The sequence below is a fragment of the Microplitis mediator genome, chromosome 2 (assembly GCF_029852145.1).
Source record: "Microplitis mediator isolate UGA2020A chromosome 2, iyMicMedi2.1, whole genome shotgun sequence".
NCBI lineage: Eukaryota > Metazoa > Arthropoda > Insecta > Hymenoptera > Braconidae > Microplitis > Microplitis mediator.
In genome coordinates, this window is record NC_079970.1 from 22087677 (window position 1) to 22106673 (window position 18997).

The 18997-nt window shown below is 31.8% G+C and overlaps 3 protein-coding genes and 1 pseudogene across 6 annotated transcripts; 3 read left to right on the forward strand and 1 right to left on the reverse strand.

Annotated features, from left to right (window-relative positions):
* Positions 1–6055: 6055 nt before the first annotated feature.
* On the forward strand, positions 6056–6181 carry LOC130664342 (5S ribosomal RNA; annotated as a pseudogene).
* Positions 6182–6445: 264 nt separating this feature from the next.
* LOC130663011 (eukaryotic translation initiation factor 6) lies at positions 6446–8264 on the forward strand. The gene is made up of 6 exons (XM_057462030.1): positions 6446–6726; positions 6820–6905; positions 6984–7159; positions 7231–7407; positions 7903–8084; positions 8163–8264. Exons 1-6 carry the CDS (start codon positions 6620–6622, stop codon positions 8170–8172), a joined length of 738 nt encoding a protein of 245 aa, XP_057318013.1. The 5' UTR covers positions 6446–6619; the 3' UTR covers positions 8173–8264.
* Positions 8265–8429: 165 nt separating this feature from the next.
* On the reverse strand, positions 8430–15901 carry LOC130663009 (uncharacterized). The gene is made up of 11 exons (XM_057462029.1): positions 15751–15901; positions 15252–15438; positions 13076–13524; positions 12755–12994; positions 12414–12681; positions 12072–12346; positions 11238–11381; positions 10886–11129; positions 10679–10821; positions 10460–10595; positions 8430–9143 (listed from the first exon to the last, which is right to left on the reverse strand). The coding sequence occupies exons 2-11, from the start codon at positions 15382–15384 to the stop codon at positions 8962–8964; spliced, it is 2214 nt and encodes a 737-aa protein (XP_057318012.1). The 5' UTR covers positions 15385–15438; positions 15751–15901; the 3' UTR covers positions 8430–8961.
* Positions 15902–15970: 69 nt separating this feature from the next.
* On the forward strand, positions 15971–18933 carry LOC130664199 (TM2 domain-containing protein almondex). Of its 4 annotated transcripts, none has more exons than XM_057464020.1 (7): positions 15971–16084; positions 16566–16723; positions 16788–16843; positions 16911–17057; positions 18183–18304; positions 18409–18552; positions 18617–18933. In XM_057464020.1, the coding sequence occupies exons 2-7, from the start codon at positions 16633–16635 to the stop codon at positions 18750–18752; spliced, it is 696 nt and encodes a 231-aa protein (XP_057320003.1). In that variant the 5' UTR covers positions 15971–16084; positions 16566–16632; the 3' UTR covers positions 18753–18933. The 4 variants fall into 4 exon arrangements, with proteins under 4 accessions (XP_057320003.1, XP_057320007.1, XP_057320006.1 ...); XM_057464024.1 differs by having other exon boundaries at positions 16914–17057; XM_057464023.1 differs by having other exon boundaries at positions 16051–16069.
* Positions 18934–18997: the final 64 nt, after the last annotated feature.

Below are 18997 nucleotides of genomic sequence, written 5' to 3' on the forward strand. Positions count from 1 at the left end.
AATTCTCAATTGTCTGTTAACTTCAGGAATGATACTGAAGTTAGCAGACGTCTAATAATTTTTCGATTTTGTTTTAGACGATAAACCATAAAAAAAAATTGCAGCCGTAGTTTTTTTAACTTTCTACATATGCATATTTGTATTTTATTTTTTTGCAATTGATTTGTTGAAAAATAAAAATTCAAAAATTTTTAAATGTCTGCGAACTTCAGGATCATAATTGGATGATTCTGAAGTTAGCCGACGTCTCATAATCTTTGGATCCAAAAAATCGATTTTTTTTCAAAACGATGGATTGAAAAAAATATTTTTAAAACTTGTACTCAGAGTTTTTGTAATTTTCTACATGTGCAAATTTTTTTTTTGATTGTTTTTGTTCTATTAAATGAATTGTCGAAAAAAAAATTCAAAAATTCTCAATTGTTTGTTAACTTCAGGATCATAATTTGTTCGACGATTCTTTTATCACACTATTACCTTGTAAGTTTTTTTTTTTATACTTTTTTATGAATTAAATTAAAGAATTAAATGTCAAAAAATGGAGCAGTGGCCACAACTGACATTTCTACTCCAAGTTTTATGATTTCATGGCAAGTGTACATAAACTACAAGACAATTTTAATATAATAGCTAACGGCCATATCACGATGAACACACCGGTTCTCGTAGAGTTCTCGTACTGACGCCGTACGATGCACATCGTGAGCCGAAGTAGAGATCATTTGTAGACAAAACAAAATTATTACACGCAATATTTGCGCATAAAGTCTTTATTAGTGAGATAGTGTTGGTGACACAGGGACTGTGTATTAAATCAAGGCTAAATAGCTCTTTATTAATAAAGAAAAATTAATTTAAACCCAACAAGCCTAACCTCCGACAAGAAAAGTGCAGCGCCAAAGATGGCGGCACTTAATAACAAGCGGAAGGCAGCTAACGAACCGGGTAACTCAAACCCTAACAAAGTGACGGTCAGAAGTAACACGAGATTAAATAGCAAACTAGAAACTTTTGAATTTGAAAAAATTTTCAACATTAAAAAACAACAAAAACTTAATCCTAAACCGAATTTAAATGGAGCTAGATCTCGCGCTACCAGTAGAGACAGTAATCCTGAGTCCGCATCTACACCCAAAACCCAGGAATGGCAATTACCAAAACATCCGGTTAAACAACCTTCACCAGCTGATACTCAAGATACCATAGTTACCGACAACCAATTTAATGCACTAGATGGCATGGACTCTGACAGCCAGAGTACCCAAATAAACAGCGATAAAGAGGCAAACACATCAAGTCAACAGCAGAAAAAAAATTATAAATATAAACCTCCGCCAATCTTTATACCAGGACAAAATATCAATGACACGATTAGCAAACTGAACAAATTAAACATTGACAAAAATCTATTCTCCATACAGGTCAGTAACAATAAACAAACAATTACTGCCTCTGAACACGATACATATGACCAAATCATAAAAGGCCTCCAAGATGAGGTTGAATTTTATTCATACACCCGAAAAGATAATAAGCCCCATTCGCTGCTAGTTAAAAACATTAGTGGTAACTTTACTGAGAACGACATTCAAAAAGAACTAGTTGAATTAAATATACAAGACGTCGAAATTATTAAAGTCAAAGCTCTCCCGATCAAAAATAAAAACAATACGAAAAAACATTTCATAGTCCAAATCACGCACAACAGTAGAAAAAATAACTTAATTCAAATCAAGACTCTAGCATACCAAAAAATAAAATGGGAGCAACTTCATAAAAATAACATACTGCAATGCAAAAGATGTCAACGCGTTGGTCATTCTGCATCTACCTGTAATATGCTATACAGATGCGTGAAATGCGGGTTAAATCATCCAAAAGATGCCTGCGAAATTACCGAAAATGATGATAAAGCCAAGCTCACATGCGCCAACTGCAAACAATCAGGACACCCAGCATCCTACCTTGGATGCCCGTATTTAAAACAAGCCAATGAGCTCAGAAAAAAGTTAATCGTCGAAAAACAAGAGTCTATGAGGACAAGATTACAAAGAAGGGACGAAATGCTGAACCGCATAATACAGCCAAATATTTCTTACAGCCAAGTAACAAGAGATCACGCCACGTCCTATCAAGCTAAACAACATAATAACCCCAAGACTCAGCCACCCCAAAATCAAAACCAACCAAATTATCATAATACTGAACCAAACCTACTAGAGCCACCTCAATGGGCTAAAGACTTGTTCCAAGAATTCGCATCCCTTACCCAAGAAATGCGGAACATCAATCTGAGAATGCAAAATATTGAATTTAATTCACAACGACTAGACTTTCTATATCAATACCTCGGCCTTCCATAATGGCACATCAAGGCAGCAATAGTAAATGTCAAGACGCAAACATCACTCAAGATAGTAACCAAAATCAACAACTACTCAAAATCATATCAATAAACGTTAACTCTCTAAGTTCAAACCACAAAAGACATGAATTAACAACGAAAATCACGCAACATAATCCTGACCTGGTGTTAATTAGTGAAACCAAGCTTAATAAATCTCATATGTTCACTCTTAAAAACTATGATATCATTAGGACAGATCGTCCTCACAAGCAAGGAGGGGGTACAGCAATTATAATAAAAAATAGCATAAAATACCACAAGGTAACTCACCCATCATCTTCTAAAAATAAATCAATAGAATACACAATCATCAATATAAATGGCGACAATAGCTCTCCGACAAAGTTCTACATAATTAGCATTTATGCACCCCCAGGAAACACCAAAAGTCACTTCATCAATGAACTTAACGAGCTTTGCAACAGTCTAGGTCTAAATAATCAAAACCATAGTTATGTTATTGCAGGAGATATTAATGCAAAAAGACAAATCTGGGGCGATGCTCAAGATAATGCACGTGGTCAACACTTAAGTGACTGGGAAAAAAACTCGGCACTGCTCTACAGAGCCAAAATCTATAGCGCCAATAACCCGACGTATACTCCAGGACAGTCATACCTGGATTGTTGCATTACAGATCAAAACTTACTCAACTTAGACAATAACAAAATAATTACTGCAGACTACGACAGCGACCACCAAGCCCTAACATTCTCAATATTAGCCAATACAGTAAACCAAGATAAAGTACTCAAAAAATACAATTATAAAGCAACCAAATGGAGTAAATTCACTGAAGTGCTACACAACAATTTTCAAGACATCCCACCGGACGACAGAAACCTCAGTTTAAATGAAATCGAACAAAACATCACCAACATCACCACTACTATAAAATTAGTGATATCCCAAACAGTACCAACCTTTCAAAAACAAGACAGTGTACACAAATATTTAAATTCAAGAATCAAAAAATTACATAAAAATAAATCGGAGTTAATCAAATCTCTACATAAGTTAAAACATACAGCCAATAGTCAACGACAAATTATCTACACTAAAGAGGTCATCAAGCTTGTCAAAGAAGAAATTAAAAAAGAGTTTAGCAAAGCAGTAATCAGCTACTGGGAAAATTTACTAAAACAAATCAACCATCGAAAATCTGGCGAATTTTTTCCCAAATTAAACAAACTCCTACGTCCTAGAGGAACTCTAGAAATAGAAGCCCAAGAAATTGAGCCTAACTCAAAGCTATTAATGAATAATCCAATTGATTTGACAAGAGCAGTTATGAACAACAACAATATATTAATAACAAACCCTGCTGATAAACTTAACATCATCGGCGAGCATTACCAAACCATTAACTCCCCACGGTACCTAAACTCTGGAACTCCTCTACAAAAAATAGTTGATGCAGCAGCTGAAAAAATCAAAGCAAAGCTAGAACAAAACCGCAATAACAACACTACATTCACAACGTTTAACTCCAGCAATAGGTCATCTTCTCCGTCAAACAACGTAGATCACCAACTCAAATTTTGTAACTTTTATTCAATCAAAAACATACTTAAATGTCTACCAAACAAGCTGTCAAGTGGTCCAGACGAGATTCCAGCTATTGTATTAAAGCATCTACCAGACTCCATTATAATAGCACTAACAATCGTCATTAACAACGCTCTAAATAATTGCTACTATCCACGATGCTGGAAAGAGGCGAAGGTACTCCCAATACTTAAGAAGAATAAAGACGCTTCGAAACCAGCAAGTTATAGACCCATTAGCTTAACCTCCAATCTCAGCAAAGTATATGAAATAGTAATAAACAAACTAATAGTTGCGGTTTGTGAAGAAAAAAAAATTATCCCAGACCAACAATACGGGTTCAAAAGACAACATTCAACTTGTCATGCTGCACAGAAAGTTATCACAGATATATTAAAAGGCCTACATTTTAATGACTTCACAGCTGCCGTCCTCATAGACCTCGAAAAAGCTTTCGATTCTGTATGGCTCGCAGGACTTATTTTCACCATGATAAAATGTGACTTTGACTCTTGGCTTATTCTACTAACTTATGACATGATCCACGGAAAAACTTTCAAGACCTGGGACGGGCTTAATTTCTCATCATTAACCTTCAAAATATATGAAGGATTGCAGCAAGGCACGGTGAACTCCCCAGTACTTTTTAATATATTCACTAGTAAATTACTAAGACTATACGGTATGAATTCTGAATTCGACGTATATAGTGCAGCATTCGCAGACGACCTTATTGTCTACGTGACTGGTAGTAATCTCCGCCTGCTAAGAGATAAACTGGACAAGCTACTTAACAACATAAATAAATTCTACCAACAATGGAATCTGCGAATCAATCCTGAAAAATGCGAAACGATACTCTTCAGAAAGCCACTGTCTCATTACAACCTAGATCGTAGAGAGCTAATCCAAAGATTCAAGTTAAGCACAGAGCACCCAGACACCAAAACAATCATTGAAATACCCCATAAAAATGAAGTGAAATATTTAGGCATATACCTAGATCAAATGATGAAACTAAACAACCACATAGAATATCAGCTAGAAAAAGCTAAAAAAGCCTTTTATGCGAATAAAAGACTTTTCTACTGCAAGCACTTATACCCAAAAGCTAAAGTAATATGCTATCAATTATTGATTAGGCCCATCATGACATATGCCTCACCTCTCTGGTGGAACACCTGTGCAGCCATAATTGAGAAACTCAGAGTATTTGAACGCAAATGCCTACGTACTTGCTTAAGGAGCTACAGATCTAAACACACAAACTACAAACACTGCATTAGCAACACAGAGATCTACAACCGAGCCAACATACCAAGAATTGACAACTTCATCACTAAATTAAATAGAGATTACTACCAGAAAACTACGCATATCAATAACGAAGAAATAAAGAATATTAGCAGAATCGAAGACGAGACTGCTGAAAAATACAACTCAACAGGATACATCCTACCCCACATGTTCCCATACTTTGATAAAAAAGATCTCATCCAAAATAGCAACAATATCCCAATAATTTACCATTTTCATCGCTCCAGACACAATAAAAAAATAAACTATAATTCTAATAGTTTTCAAAGAGAAAATTTCAACTTCAGCTACTCAACTTCACTCCCGCAAAGAGATCAACTAGACTTTCATAGACTGAGCGGCAAATATTGGTGGCTATCTGAAGAAACCCCACATCGAAAAGCCCTGAGAAAAAGAAAAGCCAATGGCTGGACCGCAAGTTGGGAAACCAACTAGGTCTCTTCACTGTACATAATGTAAATATTGTAAATAAGATAAATATAAGTTAATAACAAGACCAAAAGCCCAGATGAGTTTTTATAAAATTATTATATTTTTACATCATGGCACTAAAACTAAACGAAAACGACATCATCAGCCTAAATGACATAGCATTTAAAGACAACAATAAACCATCAAAGAAACATCTCTAACATGAGCCCAAGGATTGTCAGCTGCTCTCAAAGAGCCCAACAACCCCCTTAAATCCATGGATACAAATAATGGCTATTTTTTAAGTTATTTGCAGCCAATTAAACAATATATATTTTTTTTTATTTATTGTAATACTTGTAATTAAATAAGGCAAATAAACTTCTTTATAAAAAAAAAAAAAACACCGGTTCTCGTCTGATCACCGAAGTTAAGCATCATTGAGCGTGGTTAGTACTTGGATGGGTGACCGCTTGGGAACACCACGTGCTGTTAGCATCATTTTTTTTTCTCCAATCAAAATTCAAAAATTTTTAAGTAAAAATTATTTTCAAGCATTAAAATGTTTATATATTTTAAAAAAAAATTTTATTTATATTCCAGATTAAAATTTTCCTACCGTGAGCCCTCTATCAACCCAGTACTAAGTCACAGTACTATTTTTTACCAATCATCGATAAAAACAATTAAAATTACGATTTCATAAAATTTTGTAACCTTAAAAGTATTATAGTTTGAGGCTGTAAACTACTGTAAACCTCGTGTTGAAGCTAAAGGTAAAATCCTCTGTCTCAGGAATCATCATCAACATTAACTGAGTTTTAATCCGATCCAGATAAACTATCGAGGAAATTCCATCAACTTGATACTAAGTATTAAATTTATAAAAACAATAATTTCCCACATAGTCGATAAAATTTATTTTTTAACGGCAAAATGGCAGTAAGAGTACAATTTGAAAATAGTAATGAAGTTGGTGTATTTTCAAAGCTCACCAATTCCTATTGCCTGGTAGCAATCGGTGGTTCTGAAAATTTCTACAGGTATTTTATTATTTACTTTTACAAAATAATATTTTATTATTTTAAATAAACAATTCCGAGCTGGAGTAATTTAATAATTGATATTTATTCCAGTGTCTTTGAGGCTGAGTTGGGTGAAACCATCCCTGTAATTCATGCATCAGTTGCTGGTTGTCGTATTATTGGACGTTTAACTGTCGGTAGGTTCTCATTTATTTTTTTCTTTTGACAACTAAAAAGTTATTGATATAAATTAATAAATATATGTGATTGTTCAGGTAACAAAAATGGACTGTTGGTACCAAGTTCCACAAGTGACATAGAGCTCCAACACATCAGGAATTCCTTGCCGGATTCAGTTAAAGTCCAAAGAGTTGAAGAAAGACTTTCTGCACTAGGAAACGTCGTTGCTTGCAATGATTACGTCGCATTGGTTCATCCAGACCTTGACCGGGTAAATTTAGACTTGAAAAGCCAAATATTTCATTTCGAATCAATTTCCTGATAATTAAATTCAATGTTTAGGAGACAGAGGAAATTTTAGCAGACACATTGAACGTAGAAGTATTCCGACAGACAGTTGCCAGCAATGTTTTGGTTGGGTCATACTCTATTTTGTCAAATCAAGGTGGAATAGTACATCCTAAAACGTCAATACAGGACCAAGATGAATTGTCGTCACTTCTCCAAGTGCCTTTAGTGGTAAATATTTTCACAATACAGGGAAAGGGTAGAGGTACCATTTGTGGTCACTGCTCTATTTTAGGAAATTTAATACTTTATTTTAATTAATGAAAAAGTTTTAAATAAAATTTCCATTTCAATAGTGGGATAGAAGTATCATTGAACATGAATTAAAAGTTAATTATTTAAATTTTTTAAGTGTCCAAAACTGGATCTAAAGTGGCCTAAAACGGTACCTCTACCCTATTTTATTTGCATTACAAACTATTAAGTTCCAAGTAAAGTAAAGGAACTAGTACCCGATCAGGGAATTAGTACTCATTCAGAGAACTAGTACCTGATCAGGGAACTAGTACCAGGTCACTCACGTATATGTAAATCTATATTTACTAACTTTTACTGAATATAGATATACAAATACTGGAGTGATCAGGTACTAGTTCCTCGATCGGGTACTAGGTCTTTCACTTAATTAAAAAGGAGTAATTTAATTAATTAACTTTAATTATTTAGGCTGGAACCGTTAACAGAGGAAGTGAAGTTATAGCAGCAGGAATGGTCGTAAATGATTGGGCAAGTTTTTGTGGAATGGATACTACAGGAACAGAAATATCTGTAATTGAAAGCATTTTCAAACTCAACGACGCAACGCCATCAGCAATAACTTCCACTATGAGAGCATCTCTTATTGAGAGGTAATTATTATTTTTTTTCTTTAAATATAATTCAATAATTATTTAAAATTAATTACTAAATCTCATTACCTGTTTCAGCATGTCCTAAATTACCGCACCGAGAAAAATTACACTTGATATGTAATAATGATGTATTAATAATCATATGTTATATGTACATAAAAAAAAAAAAAAAGGAAACTATTCAATTCTGACAATACAATTTATTCAAATTAAAGATTGTCTTTTTAATTCTATACAAACACAAGTAACTTCTATTTATTAATTTATTAATAAATCGCTTAACACAAATAGTTATTTACTTTTATAATTATCAACAAACAAACAAAATTAGATTATTATTTTTAAAAACCGCCAATTAAAAGTTAAAAAAAAAAAGCTTGACAAAGATGAAGTTTTTTTTTAAAATATAAAATTTAAACAAATGTCGAAGACGAAGAGAAAATAATTAATAAAAATAAAGTAATTGAATGTTATTATTTTTCGTTGAAGAACCTGAGTTAATAAATAGTGAACACTATATAAAATTCAGTTATATAAAACTGAAAAACTATACACCAGCCCACGACTTTATTTCAACAGCTTAGTCCGCGAGGCAGGGAGACTCTATTTTATAATGTCTAATTATTATTACCTATTGCAAGGATTTTAAGTTATAGTTACGTTTATTCCATTAGTTGAAACATCCCTTAGCCAAAAATAAAAAAAAACTTTATGAGCTCAAGACTGATTAATTTGTGCAGTCCTCGTTGCTATTTAATTACAATCATTACATACAGTCGTGTAGTGTTTAATGATACCAACACTATTTATTTATCTCTTTCGTTTATTTCGTAGCTTCTGTCATAATTATCTTGTCTTTTTGTTTATGATGAGACTAGAGTAGTGGTAATTCCTCTGCGTGAAGTAGTTCGTCGGCTGCAGCTGCGTCTGATCGCATTACGAGAGTAATACCAGATTGATATGACGCAGGAATACGGATATGGGTGGCACTAAATGTTCCTGTTGTTGGTTGAGGTCTCTGGCCTGAAGATTCTCGAATTATATTCACCACTTGACCTAAATGTTACAATTTTATTGTTACTCAATAATTTACTCTGTTATGCAAGAGACCTAGTGCCCGATCAGGAAACTAGTACCTGATCACTCATTTATTTGTATATTTATATTTACTAAATATAGATAATATATCACTACAATGATTGTAAAAAGCGTTATATTAGTTATGAAGGAAAATCTAGAGCTAGAGATATACCCTTACCGAGAGTTAATAAAAGTATGCAAAAACTCTAATTTGTAGCAATAAAATATTTCAACATGTTACCTAAGTCTGAAATGTCTATCTATACATAAAAAATTGCTTAGATTAAAATTATCACGTTGGATTGTAACTATTTAAAAATTTAGATATTGTATTTTACACATGTTTTTATGTACGTTAGAGTGGGCCGAAAATCCGTTTTTTTTTTAATTTTCATTATTAATACCAAAAATATTTTTCTTTGTACAAAAAAAAAATTTTTCGGAAAAAAAAAAAAAAATTTAGGTCGACATCTTAGGCTCACCAAATCCCGCTAAAGTTAGAAGTTGTTTAAAATTTTTTTTCCAACTTATTTTGATCGGAAATTTAATTCTCTACAAAAAAAGTCTTATTTTCGGCCCACCCTAATGTACGTATGTAGGAACAGTTCTTTGTATTGTATTTGTTGATTCATCCTCATTTATCCTCATACATTCTCATTAAATGTTTCAAGTTTCGCACTTAAAAATAGTAAATTTCTTATTCACTGTTTCAAATATTAATTTATTCAATGCCGTAAGATGGACGGTGGAGTCGAATTTGCGAATTCCGACGTCGGAAAGCGAGAAATAATCATGGAAATGGATAGGAAAATCCATGATTATCCTCACCTATTGCATGCCTTAAGCGCGAGCGTAGGTATGCTCTACTCTCGCCTAATTTTTTTCTATCTTCATCCATCCTCATTCATTCTCAATTATCCTCATACATTTTCAATAAATGATGATATTGCATTTGTTTTCCTGTTACAACAAGATGACCGGAATTGATTTATCACAAATTTTCGGGAACAAGTGTTATACGCCAGGCCTATGTACAGATGATTATTTTCATCTCTATAGGTGCATATGTAGATAGTTTTATGTATGTATGTATATATCTTTGTATTCTGGTGTAAATAAATAAATAAATAAAATAAAAATAAATAAATACATGGAGTAATCAGGTACTAGGTCTTCGGTTTCGGTCTGATTTTTGAAAATCGAGTTTTCATTGGACCTCGAGCTCGAAAACAGCAGGAAGTTTTGGGGTTGGCCCATAAAGCAAACTGTTTTTCAAATTTATTTTAAATTACCAAGGACGTTAAGCCTTCGCCAACGATGATCCATATTTTGGAGCGGTGTTAAATCTGTTGATGGGTTCCAATGTGCTAGAACGTCATCTCGACGCACTAATAAAACACTCGGACTTACTAATTGATGCCACACAAGCTGTAATTAACAAACATTTTTTGTAATCATTTATTATTATTATTCTAATCAATTAATTTTTTATAATTTAATTGGATAATTACTTGCTCAGGAAGACATTCTAATGGATTTGTAAAGTAAATGCCAGCTTGACTTACTCCGAAAATCATTTGATGATGCCAAGCATCTGGTATTTTAGATTCCTTACTACAATTTTGTAAATTCAATGTCGCTATTGGTACCGCGCCTTTTTTTAAAAAAATTTTAAAATTTAGTTGACTGATAACAATAAATTTAATGAGTAAAAATACCTCGGGAAATCCAGTAATGAAGCCAATGTGAAAGCGAAATCGCTCGTTCTGGATAGAAGGAAAAAAATTTAGTTATCACTGCGCCATTAGTCGCCAGAGAAATACCACGAATAAGATCTTTATGAGTTGCTCCTGCTCGCGATCGACTTAATAGATACCGCGGTAATGGAGTTCCTGGTTCCCGAAGTCTCGTCGAGACGCCTTTTACCAACACTTCCGGTGAAAATGGCACGTCTAACGCGAGCTAAAAATTATAAAGTAATAATAATTATTATTATTAATATAAATAAACTATCTTATATGGTAAATTTAATTGACAGTATACAAGATATTTAATTATAAAAATATTTACAAGGGCATTAATGGCTGATGTGGCACCGCAAGCAGAAGTTGCAATCTGCGTAACTTGTTTTGCAGCCGCTTCTTGTTCGTTCCAGAGCATTACTCTCTCAACCGGTTGCAAATCATCTAATTTGTCATTACACAAGTCACTTTCCTGCAATCAACGACAATTATTATTATTATTAACATATCAAAAAAATATCGCCTCACTAATTCTTGAAGGGCTCATATTTTTATTGATAATTAATTAATGTATCGGGACCGAAGTCCACCTCCGTTTTACCGGAGGCCGTTTCCGCGCCCTTTTGGACATACACGCGCTGCGAGGTCATCCCCATCTTCCGACCCAGACGACACTCAGCCGAAAAATATAATCGAGTGACGACTAAGGTGGACATTAACCGGAAGTATAATAAAAAATCCTCATTGCGTGTGGTATTTAACCACAGCCACCACGAGTCCTACCTCTTTGGGCCAAACACTACTACTATCTCAGGAAATAAAGAGACTCTGATTGAAGTGGGCTTGGAATGACCCCCCGTGGTACCAGACTCCCAGCGCTGGTCAACATGGTTGCTTATGGAAGTGGTGAGACGCAATTTCTCTCCATACCCCACGTAAAGGACTTCCTCCACTTGCTATCTTTCAGGTTCCCAACAAACTATCATCCGCTTGTTAATTCCCTGATAGATTTCCTACTTTCCGAGCTGTGAGACGCTAATTATTCAAGCCAAATCAAATTTTAGAGCAGCTGAGGCTCAAAAAGGCGTATAAAAATATACGTACTTTTAGAATTAGTGAAGCGACATTATTGTAAATAAAAAAATGAATTCAATCTACAAACCAAATTAGATTCCCCGCTTTGATTGAATGCCGTTTGTTTATGAAGCATCAATTTTTTTGCCATCATTCTATGCCACAGAGTTGAACTCAAGTTAACTTTTAACCAATTGACAGTTGAGTTTTCCGGTAGTGGTATAGCTGCTGCGTCAGCCCACAATTCGGAATCAGTATCTCTATTATCACCTGGTGAAATTAAATCACCACTTGTGTTATGATAACCGTGTGATTCTCTTGTGGGAATTCCGGCATGGTTATATAGACTGGTGCCAACTTTTCCTGTCGCAAAAATAAAATAAATTATTTAAAATTCTATCAGCATATTAAGCAAAACAATAATACGAACTTATTCCCGAACTGGTACTAGGTAGACATTGGGCAACTTGATTATGATTTGAATTACTAGTAGAAGGTTTATCCAAAGGTACATTGTCTTGTATCTCCAATTCAACGCTGACATTCTGTTCATTCTGAGGCTGAGGTGAGGACTCACTTGGCCTCTGTAGTTTTCCGCCGCTCAAGTCATTCAGAAAAACAGAATCGGCCTCTGCATTATCCAGCGCAATATTCTGTATGTCTTCATTGATCGACGCCAAATCACTGTCTCCAGTATCCTACTCATTAAATATCATAAATTAAAAAAATATTGCCTACAATTTATTGCGACCAAGTTAACAAAAAATTAACCTGTTCACAAGAAGGTCCAGGGTCGAAATCCATTTCCAAAAAATCCATCTCTGGACTTGATCTTCCACTAGATTGTTGTCCACCAGCTTCTTGATTCTCTAGAAGTCCATTGCCTCGATGCCTTTCGTCAGCAACAGCTTCGTCATTACCTTTGTACGTGTATATGCAATAATCTTCACCATCAGAAAAATCATCACCTTCATTTCCTGAACTAGAATCTCTTCTGTCATTATTCTCACGCTTAAAAATAAAATAAACAAATAAATTATTTATTTTACATTTTTTCAACACAATTTTTATAAACTAAATAATATTTTATACCCTAGACAATCCACTGGGTCCAGCGACCTCTCTCGTACCATTTATGTTAGGTCGTAAAAAGCAACAAGTACCTTGACTTGTTGAACCGATACTCGAAATATTATTCAAGGAATTAGACCACGTTGCTCCAAGCTCATTACTAGAATTACATGACACTTTTGCTGGGCACTTATTGATACCACAATTATAGTCGACATTATTTATCATGTCTGGATCATCTGGGGTGTCGCTGTCATTTAATCCCGGTAATAATGACGATGACAAGCTCCCAGTTGCCACTGGTTGACAACCGTTAGTACATACTGGTGGTAAATTTGATTCAACATTTGAATTTGAATTTGAATTACTGATTATTGATAGAGAATGCGGACTGGGTATGTTTGTACTTGTGTATTTATATTGAAATGTTTCTTTGTCGTTGTCCATTTTCGATGATGTCCCATTGGATACTACGATAAAATAATATTTATTTAACATTTATATATTTTAGTACAATTTAAAAAATTTGCGGAGTGAATGCGGACCAGATGACTGTTTATTTATTTAATTCCTTGGAGTGAAATTCGAAGGGAAGTTTAATATAGCTTTGAAATTCCGGTTCGGAGTAAAATTCACTCCTAAAAGGAATTTATTTTATTTATTTATTTATTAGATTTAAATGTCAAGGCATAGGCCGAATGGCAAAAGTACAAAATATGTTTAGAGTTTAAGTAAACGTAAGTATAGAGTAAAATAGTAATTATAATTATCTAGAAATGTACGCCCTGGTGAAAATTTTTCGGACTTCGGTCTGAAAAATTCAGTTCTAGAGTTCTAAAACTTTTTCAGAGTTCTAAAGACTTTTTCGGACAAAAGTCCGAAAAATTTTCACTAGGGCGGTGCAGGAATATTACTAGGATTTAGATTACTAGCAAATTAATGATTCTATTAATTAGACTTAAATAAGTCATGTTGGTAAAACTTTTTAGATATGAAAAGATTCTTCCAGGATTTCCAGCTCACAGTTTGCCTTCTATCTCAAGGTTCATAAAGAAATTGAATGCTTTAGTTTTGAATCTTTCTAGACTTTGTGATTTGATCTCAATCAACAATAAAACACCGAATCAGAGTGAATGCAGATTGAAGTAAAATCCAGATCACTACAAAATTACTCCGCTAAGAAGACAAACTCCCAGTTTACTTCGTATGGGGAAAGCATTTTTTGACTCCGGAATTCCGAGTGTCAGAGAGAATTCGGATCGAAATAAAATCCATATTCACTCCCGATTTTTTAGTGCAAATTCGGAGTGAATGCGGCGGGTGACTGTTTATTTATTTAATACCCTCGGAGTAAAATTCACTCCAAAAGGGAGTTTAATTTAATATTAAAACTCCGGTTGAGTGAAATTAACTCCTAAAAATAATTTATTTGAATATTAAAACTCTGAAGAGTGAATGCGGATTTAAATAAGATCTGTAATCATTCCGAGTTCACTGCAAACTTTTTACAACGCAGAAATATTTTTTTTTCTTTATTTATTGAATTTATATGCCAAAGCCAGATGGCAAAAATATAAAATTTATATACATTGTCACATAGAGTACTATATAAACTGAACACATAATTAATATTAGTGAGATTTGACAAGATAGTAGGTCCTATCAATTTCTAGATTTAAGAAAAATTAAAACCCTGATTAAACAACTGGATTCGACCGAATTAAAAATTTGAATTCTGCAAAACAGAATTCAACTGAATTGAAAATTTCAATTCTAATTAAACAGAATAAAACCGATTTAAAAATTTCAAATTCGTTTTAATTCAGTTTAATTCGGATTCAGAACCAGAAATTTGAGAATTATTTTCGAATTAATCAGAATTAAACCGAATCGAATTATTTAAATTCGTTTTAATTTGGACAAATTCTGGTTTTCCTGCCGAATTAGACAACATTCATTTTTAAGTTAGATACCGAATCAACAGAATTTATCTGAATCAAATAGAATTCAAAATGTAATTCTGTTTAATTCGATGGAATTCAGTTGTTTAATCAGGGAATGCTTTATTTTTCAAACTTTCAAGAGAATAGATGTTTATTACATCTGATGGTAGCTCCTGCCATAACCGAATTGCAGACACAACAAACGAGTGCATATAGAAGATAATAAATATAAATAATTTATGGAAATTACATACATATCCCATTTTGAATTTTTGCTTTGCAATTTTTTTCAGCATCAGACGTTACATTGCCAGTACTTGTGCCAATTGATTCCTCTAGTTCTATTTCCACTTCACCTTCTTTGTTATTTGTATCCTTGGAGTTCATAATTTATCCCATCAATTAATTATCTGAATAAATGAGTCAGTAAATATATTGACGCTGTAATTATAAACATAAATATAAATATACTTATATATATAAATAAAACAAATGATATTCAATCTAAAAACAATAGAACTTGTTGCATTGCTAAATAAATATTGCCACGTAAAAAAACCGTTGAAACAAATTGTCAAACTCATATATTTATGATATTTGTATCAACAAACGTCAAAAATATATATAAATAAAATGTTTGTTTACATTAACGTAATAATTAACAAAAAAATATGCTAAGTATGAAAAAAAAAATATATTTTTTGCATAAAAAAAATTGGTAGAGTATTTTTGCAATGGTAATTAAAGAGTTACCTGGATTTAAATTAAAAATTAAATTTAGCATTAACTGACATTTAAATAAATAATTAACATGTGAAATATATGAATGTTAATTATTGTTATCTTCATTTAATAAATAATTTAATATCACGGAAAATATTTATGTGAAGTGAGGCTAATAAATGCTGGTATATATATAAATATATTTGTATATATATATATAATAATATATATTTATTAACCTTTCTTAAAACATTGACTCCGGATGTCAGCTGATTAAGCGGAAATAAAATTTATTTGACATTTTTTGGATTTTGTAGTAAAAGTTAATAACAATTACAGTAATTACTTGGTAATATTTATAAATGTAAACAAAAACATCAACTTTACTTTTATATATTTATTTAATTTCATATATTTATATAATATAACAATAATTATTATTATTTAAACAATAAAATTTGAATTTTACTTAATAGTTTATAATTTATTGAGTTAATTTCTGTTTGTTACAAAATTTAATGTCATATATAAATGATTATAATGTTAATCGTGTTAATTATTAAAAAACAAAGTGTTACAAACTAACCTCCAGTGTAATTGATTGTTTATTTATGATAATTATCAAATATTTTTTAAATAATTTTATGATACTGAAGTTAGCTGATGTCTAAAAGTTTTTGGATTTTTTCTAAAATGATAAAATATAAAAAAAAATAATATTTGAAAATTGCACCTGTAGTTTTTTGCATTTTCTATTTGTGCATAATTTTATATTTTGTATTTTTGTCATTGATTTATTTAAAAACAACCACGAAAGTTTTTAACTTTATGATCATAATTTTTAGGTTGAAAAATGTCTGCGGAGTAAAAACTGAAAATTGTCATATCTATTGACAGGAAAATAAAATAAAGATGAATATCGTTCGTATAAATGGAAAAAATGTTATTTTTATTATTCTTTCATTGATATTTAACTCAGTCAAAGAAGTTCATATGGGATATGGTAATTATTAATTATTTGTTGTAATTAAATTAATTACTAATTTCATTTTTATTTATTTTTGTAGAGGGTATGATGAGTTACGCTTTTACAAATGTTACACCAGCTAATAACAATAAAAAAGTATGTATTAAATATCAATACTAATATATTTTATTATTAATTAAAAAAATGTTAATTAAAATATTAGCAGGATGATCTTTATGGTTTGTGTCCAGTCGGAAAATCATGTTCAGAAATGGGAGGTGATTGTTTGAACTGTGATCTTGATCCTCATTGTGATTATGGATCAATGTATACTATCAATTGTACTGTTCCTGATTCAGTAGATTGTGTGGTAATTTATCAATAATTTTAATTATTTTAATTAGTAATTAATAAATTAGAGGATAAAGGGTTCATTTATTTTGGACATACCTCGAATTAACCCGTGATACGAATCGTAATCCGTGGACAATAGATCCGCGATGTAAAATCCGCGACATGAAATCCGAAGATATTTTATCCGATAGACAAAATGTCCTGTCGATAAATCTTATTCAGAAAAATATATTTTCAGTGAAAAAATAATTCATGGTTTTCGATAAACGGGTACAGTACCATTCCAAGCATATGTGTTGACCTATTTCTGATAAACATTTCTGATAAAAGGGTACCCTACTATTTATATTATAAGATATTTTGTCGGGGATGTTTTATCTATCGAGTATTCAGTCTGGGGATATTTTGTCTATCGGATAAAATGTCTTCGGATTACGAGTGACGGAACCGAGTTAAACACATGTAGAGAATTTAAAAAACTACAGGTGCAATTTTTTCAAATATTTTTTTTCTTCTGGTTTATCGTCTAAAAAAAAATCCAAAAATTATTAGACGTCTGCTAACTTCAGTATCATGAATTAATAACAAATGCTGAGCTGCGATTCGAGGTATGTCATGTGTGATGTTTTGTAGTTTTAGGGCTGGTAGATTAATACATGATATCGATATTTATATCGATGTATACATGTTTTTGTGCAGAGTCTGACAAAGCTGGAAAATACCGCGGAACGTTGCATTTTAAATTTGCTGATTACCAGTTTTATTTAACGGTCCCCTTATCCTCTAATTTATTATTTATGATTTCAATAGAGTAGATGTGTCATTTGTGGCCACTACTCCATTTTTTGACATTTAATATTTTATTTTAAATAATGAAAAAGTATTTAACAAAATTTCCATTGTAACAGTGAGATAAAAGTATTTTTTAAAATATTTAAAAAATTAATTGTCATTGCTTCTTTTATAAATTATTTTATTTAAATTTTTCAAGTGTCCAAAACTGGCTCTAAAGTGACCAACAATGGTACCTCTACTCTATCTGGATCTTAAACATCAATGATAATTTTTATTGACATTAATTTTAAAAAATTTCACATGAATATCTAACAAAAATTATTCTTTTATAATTATTGTTATTTAGGGAGAAAGATCATTTACTAAACAATACATGTGTAGGTATTGTTACCAAACTGATCATTGGGAACACAAGTGTCATTTAAAAAATTCATGTAATTCCGTTGCTTCACCTCCGCAATATTACAGGTAATTTATTTTAATCATTTATCAGAAGAAATTAAATTTAAATGACAAGAAAAAGCTTTTCTAATTAAAAATAAAATCCTACTTTAATATCAAATTTATTTCAGAACGAATTGTACAGTAAATAGTGACATAATATGCTTAGGAAGACGAAAATTTATGAAAAATTTGCGTTGTAATTGGACTGGGGGATACAAATGGTCGACGGCATTAATTTTAAGTATAACACTAGGTGGTTTTGGTGCTGACAGGTATTCAAATAAAATACTTAAGTACTAATTAAATATATGGATATATGATTAATTTATTTTACAGATTTTACTTGGGACATTGGCAAGAAGGTATCGGGAAATTGTTCAGCTTTGGTGGTCTAGGTGTATGGACACTCATAGACGTCATGTTAATTTCCATGAGATATTTAGGACCCGCAGATGGTTCTCTGTATATTTAATTTAAAAATACTAATTGCGCTCAGTGATTTGTTCGTTAATGAGGAGTAAAACCAAACATTATTTATTTATTGTATTTATAATTATTTCATATTTGTTAATTCATATTATATATTTTTTATTCTTTATTATTATGATTAATATTAATTATAGATTATAATAAAAATGTCATATATATACATATTTATTTTTACACATATTCAGTGATTAGTAAAAAAAAATTTTAATATTTTTTAAGTATGTAGTA

What these genes read in the sequence shown, in the direction of transcription:
- LOC130663011 (XM_057462030.1), top strand. Translation starts at nt 6,620, where the DNA reads ATGGCAGTAAGAGTACAATTTGAAAATAGTAATGAAGTTGGTGTATTT. An exon ending in TTCATCCAGACCTTGACCGG is followed by an intron (nt 7,160 to 7,230) that starts GTAAATTTAGAC and finishes TTCAATGTTTAG; the next exon opens with GAGACAGAGGAAATTTTAGC. An exon ending in TTCTCCAAGTGCCTTTAGTG is followed by an intron (nt 7,408 to 7,902) that starts GTAAATATTTTC and finishes TTAATTATTTAG; the next exon opens with GCTGGAACCGTTAACAGAGG.
- LOC130663009 (XM_057462029.1), bottom strand. Translation starts at nt 15,384, where the DNA reads ATGAACTCCAAGGATACAAATAACAAAGAAGGTGAAGTGGAAATAGAA. An exon ending in GACCCAGTGGATTGTCTAGG is followed by an intron (nt 12,995 to 13,075) that starts GTATAAAATATT and finishes TTTATTTTTAAG; the next exon opens with CGTGAGAATAATGACAGAAG. An exon ending in GCGAAGGCTTAACGTCCTTG is followed by an intron (nt 9,144 to 10,459) that starts GTAATTTAAAAT and finishes TGTAACATTTAG; the next exon opens with GTCAAGTGGTGAATATAATT.
- LOC130664199 (XM_057464020.1), top strand. Translation starts at nt 16,633, where the DNA reads ATGAATATCGTTCGTATAAATGGAAAAAATGTTATTTTTATTATTCTT. An exon ending in AGAAGTTCATATGGGATATG is followed by an intron (nt 16,724 to 16,787) that starts GTAATTATTAAT and finishes TTATTTTTGTAG; the next exon opens with AGGGTATGATGAGTTACGCT. An exon ending in CTGATTCAGTAGATTGTGTG is followed by an intron (nt 17,058 to 18,182) that starts GTAATTTATCAA and finishes ATTGTTATTTAG; the next exon opens with GGAGAAAGATCATTTACTAA.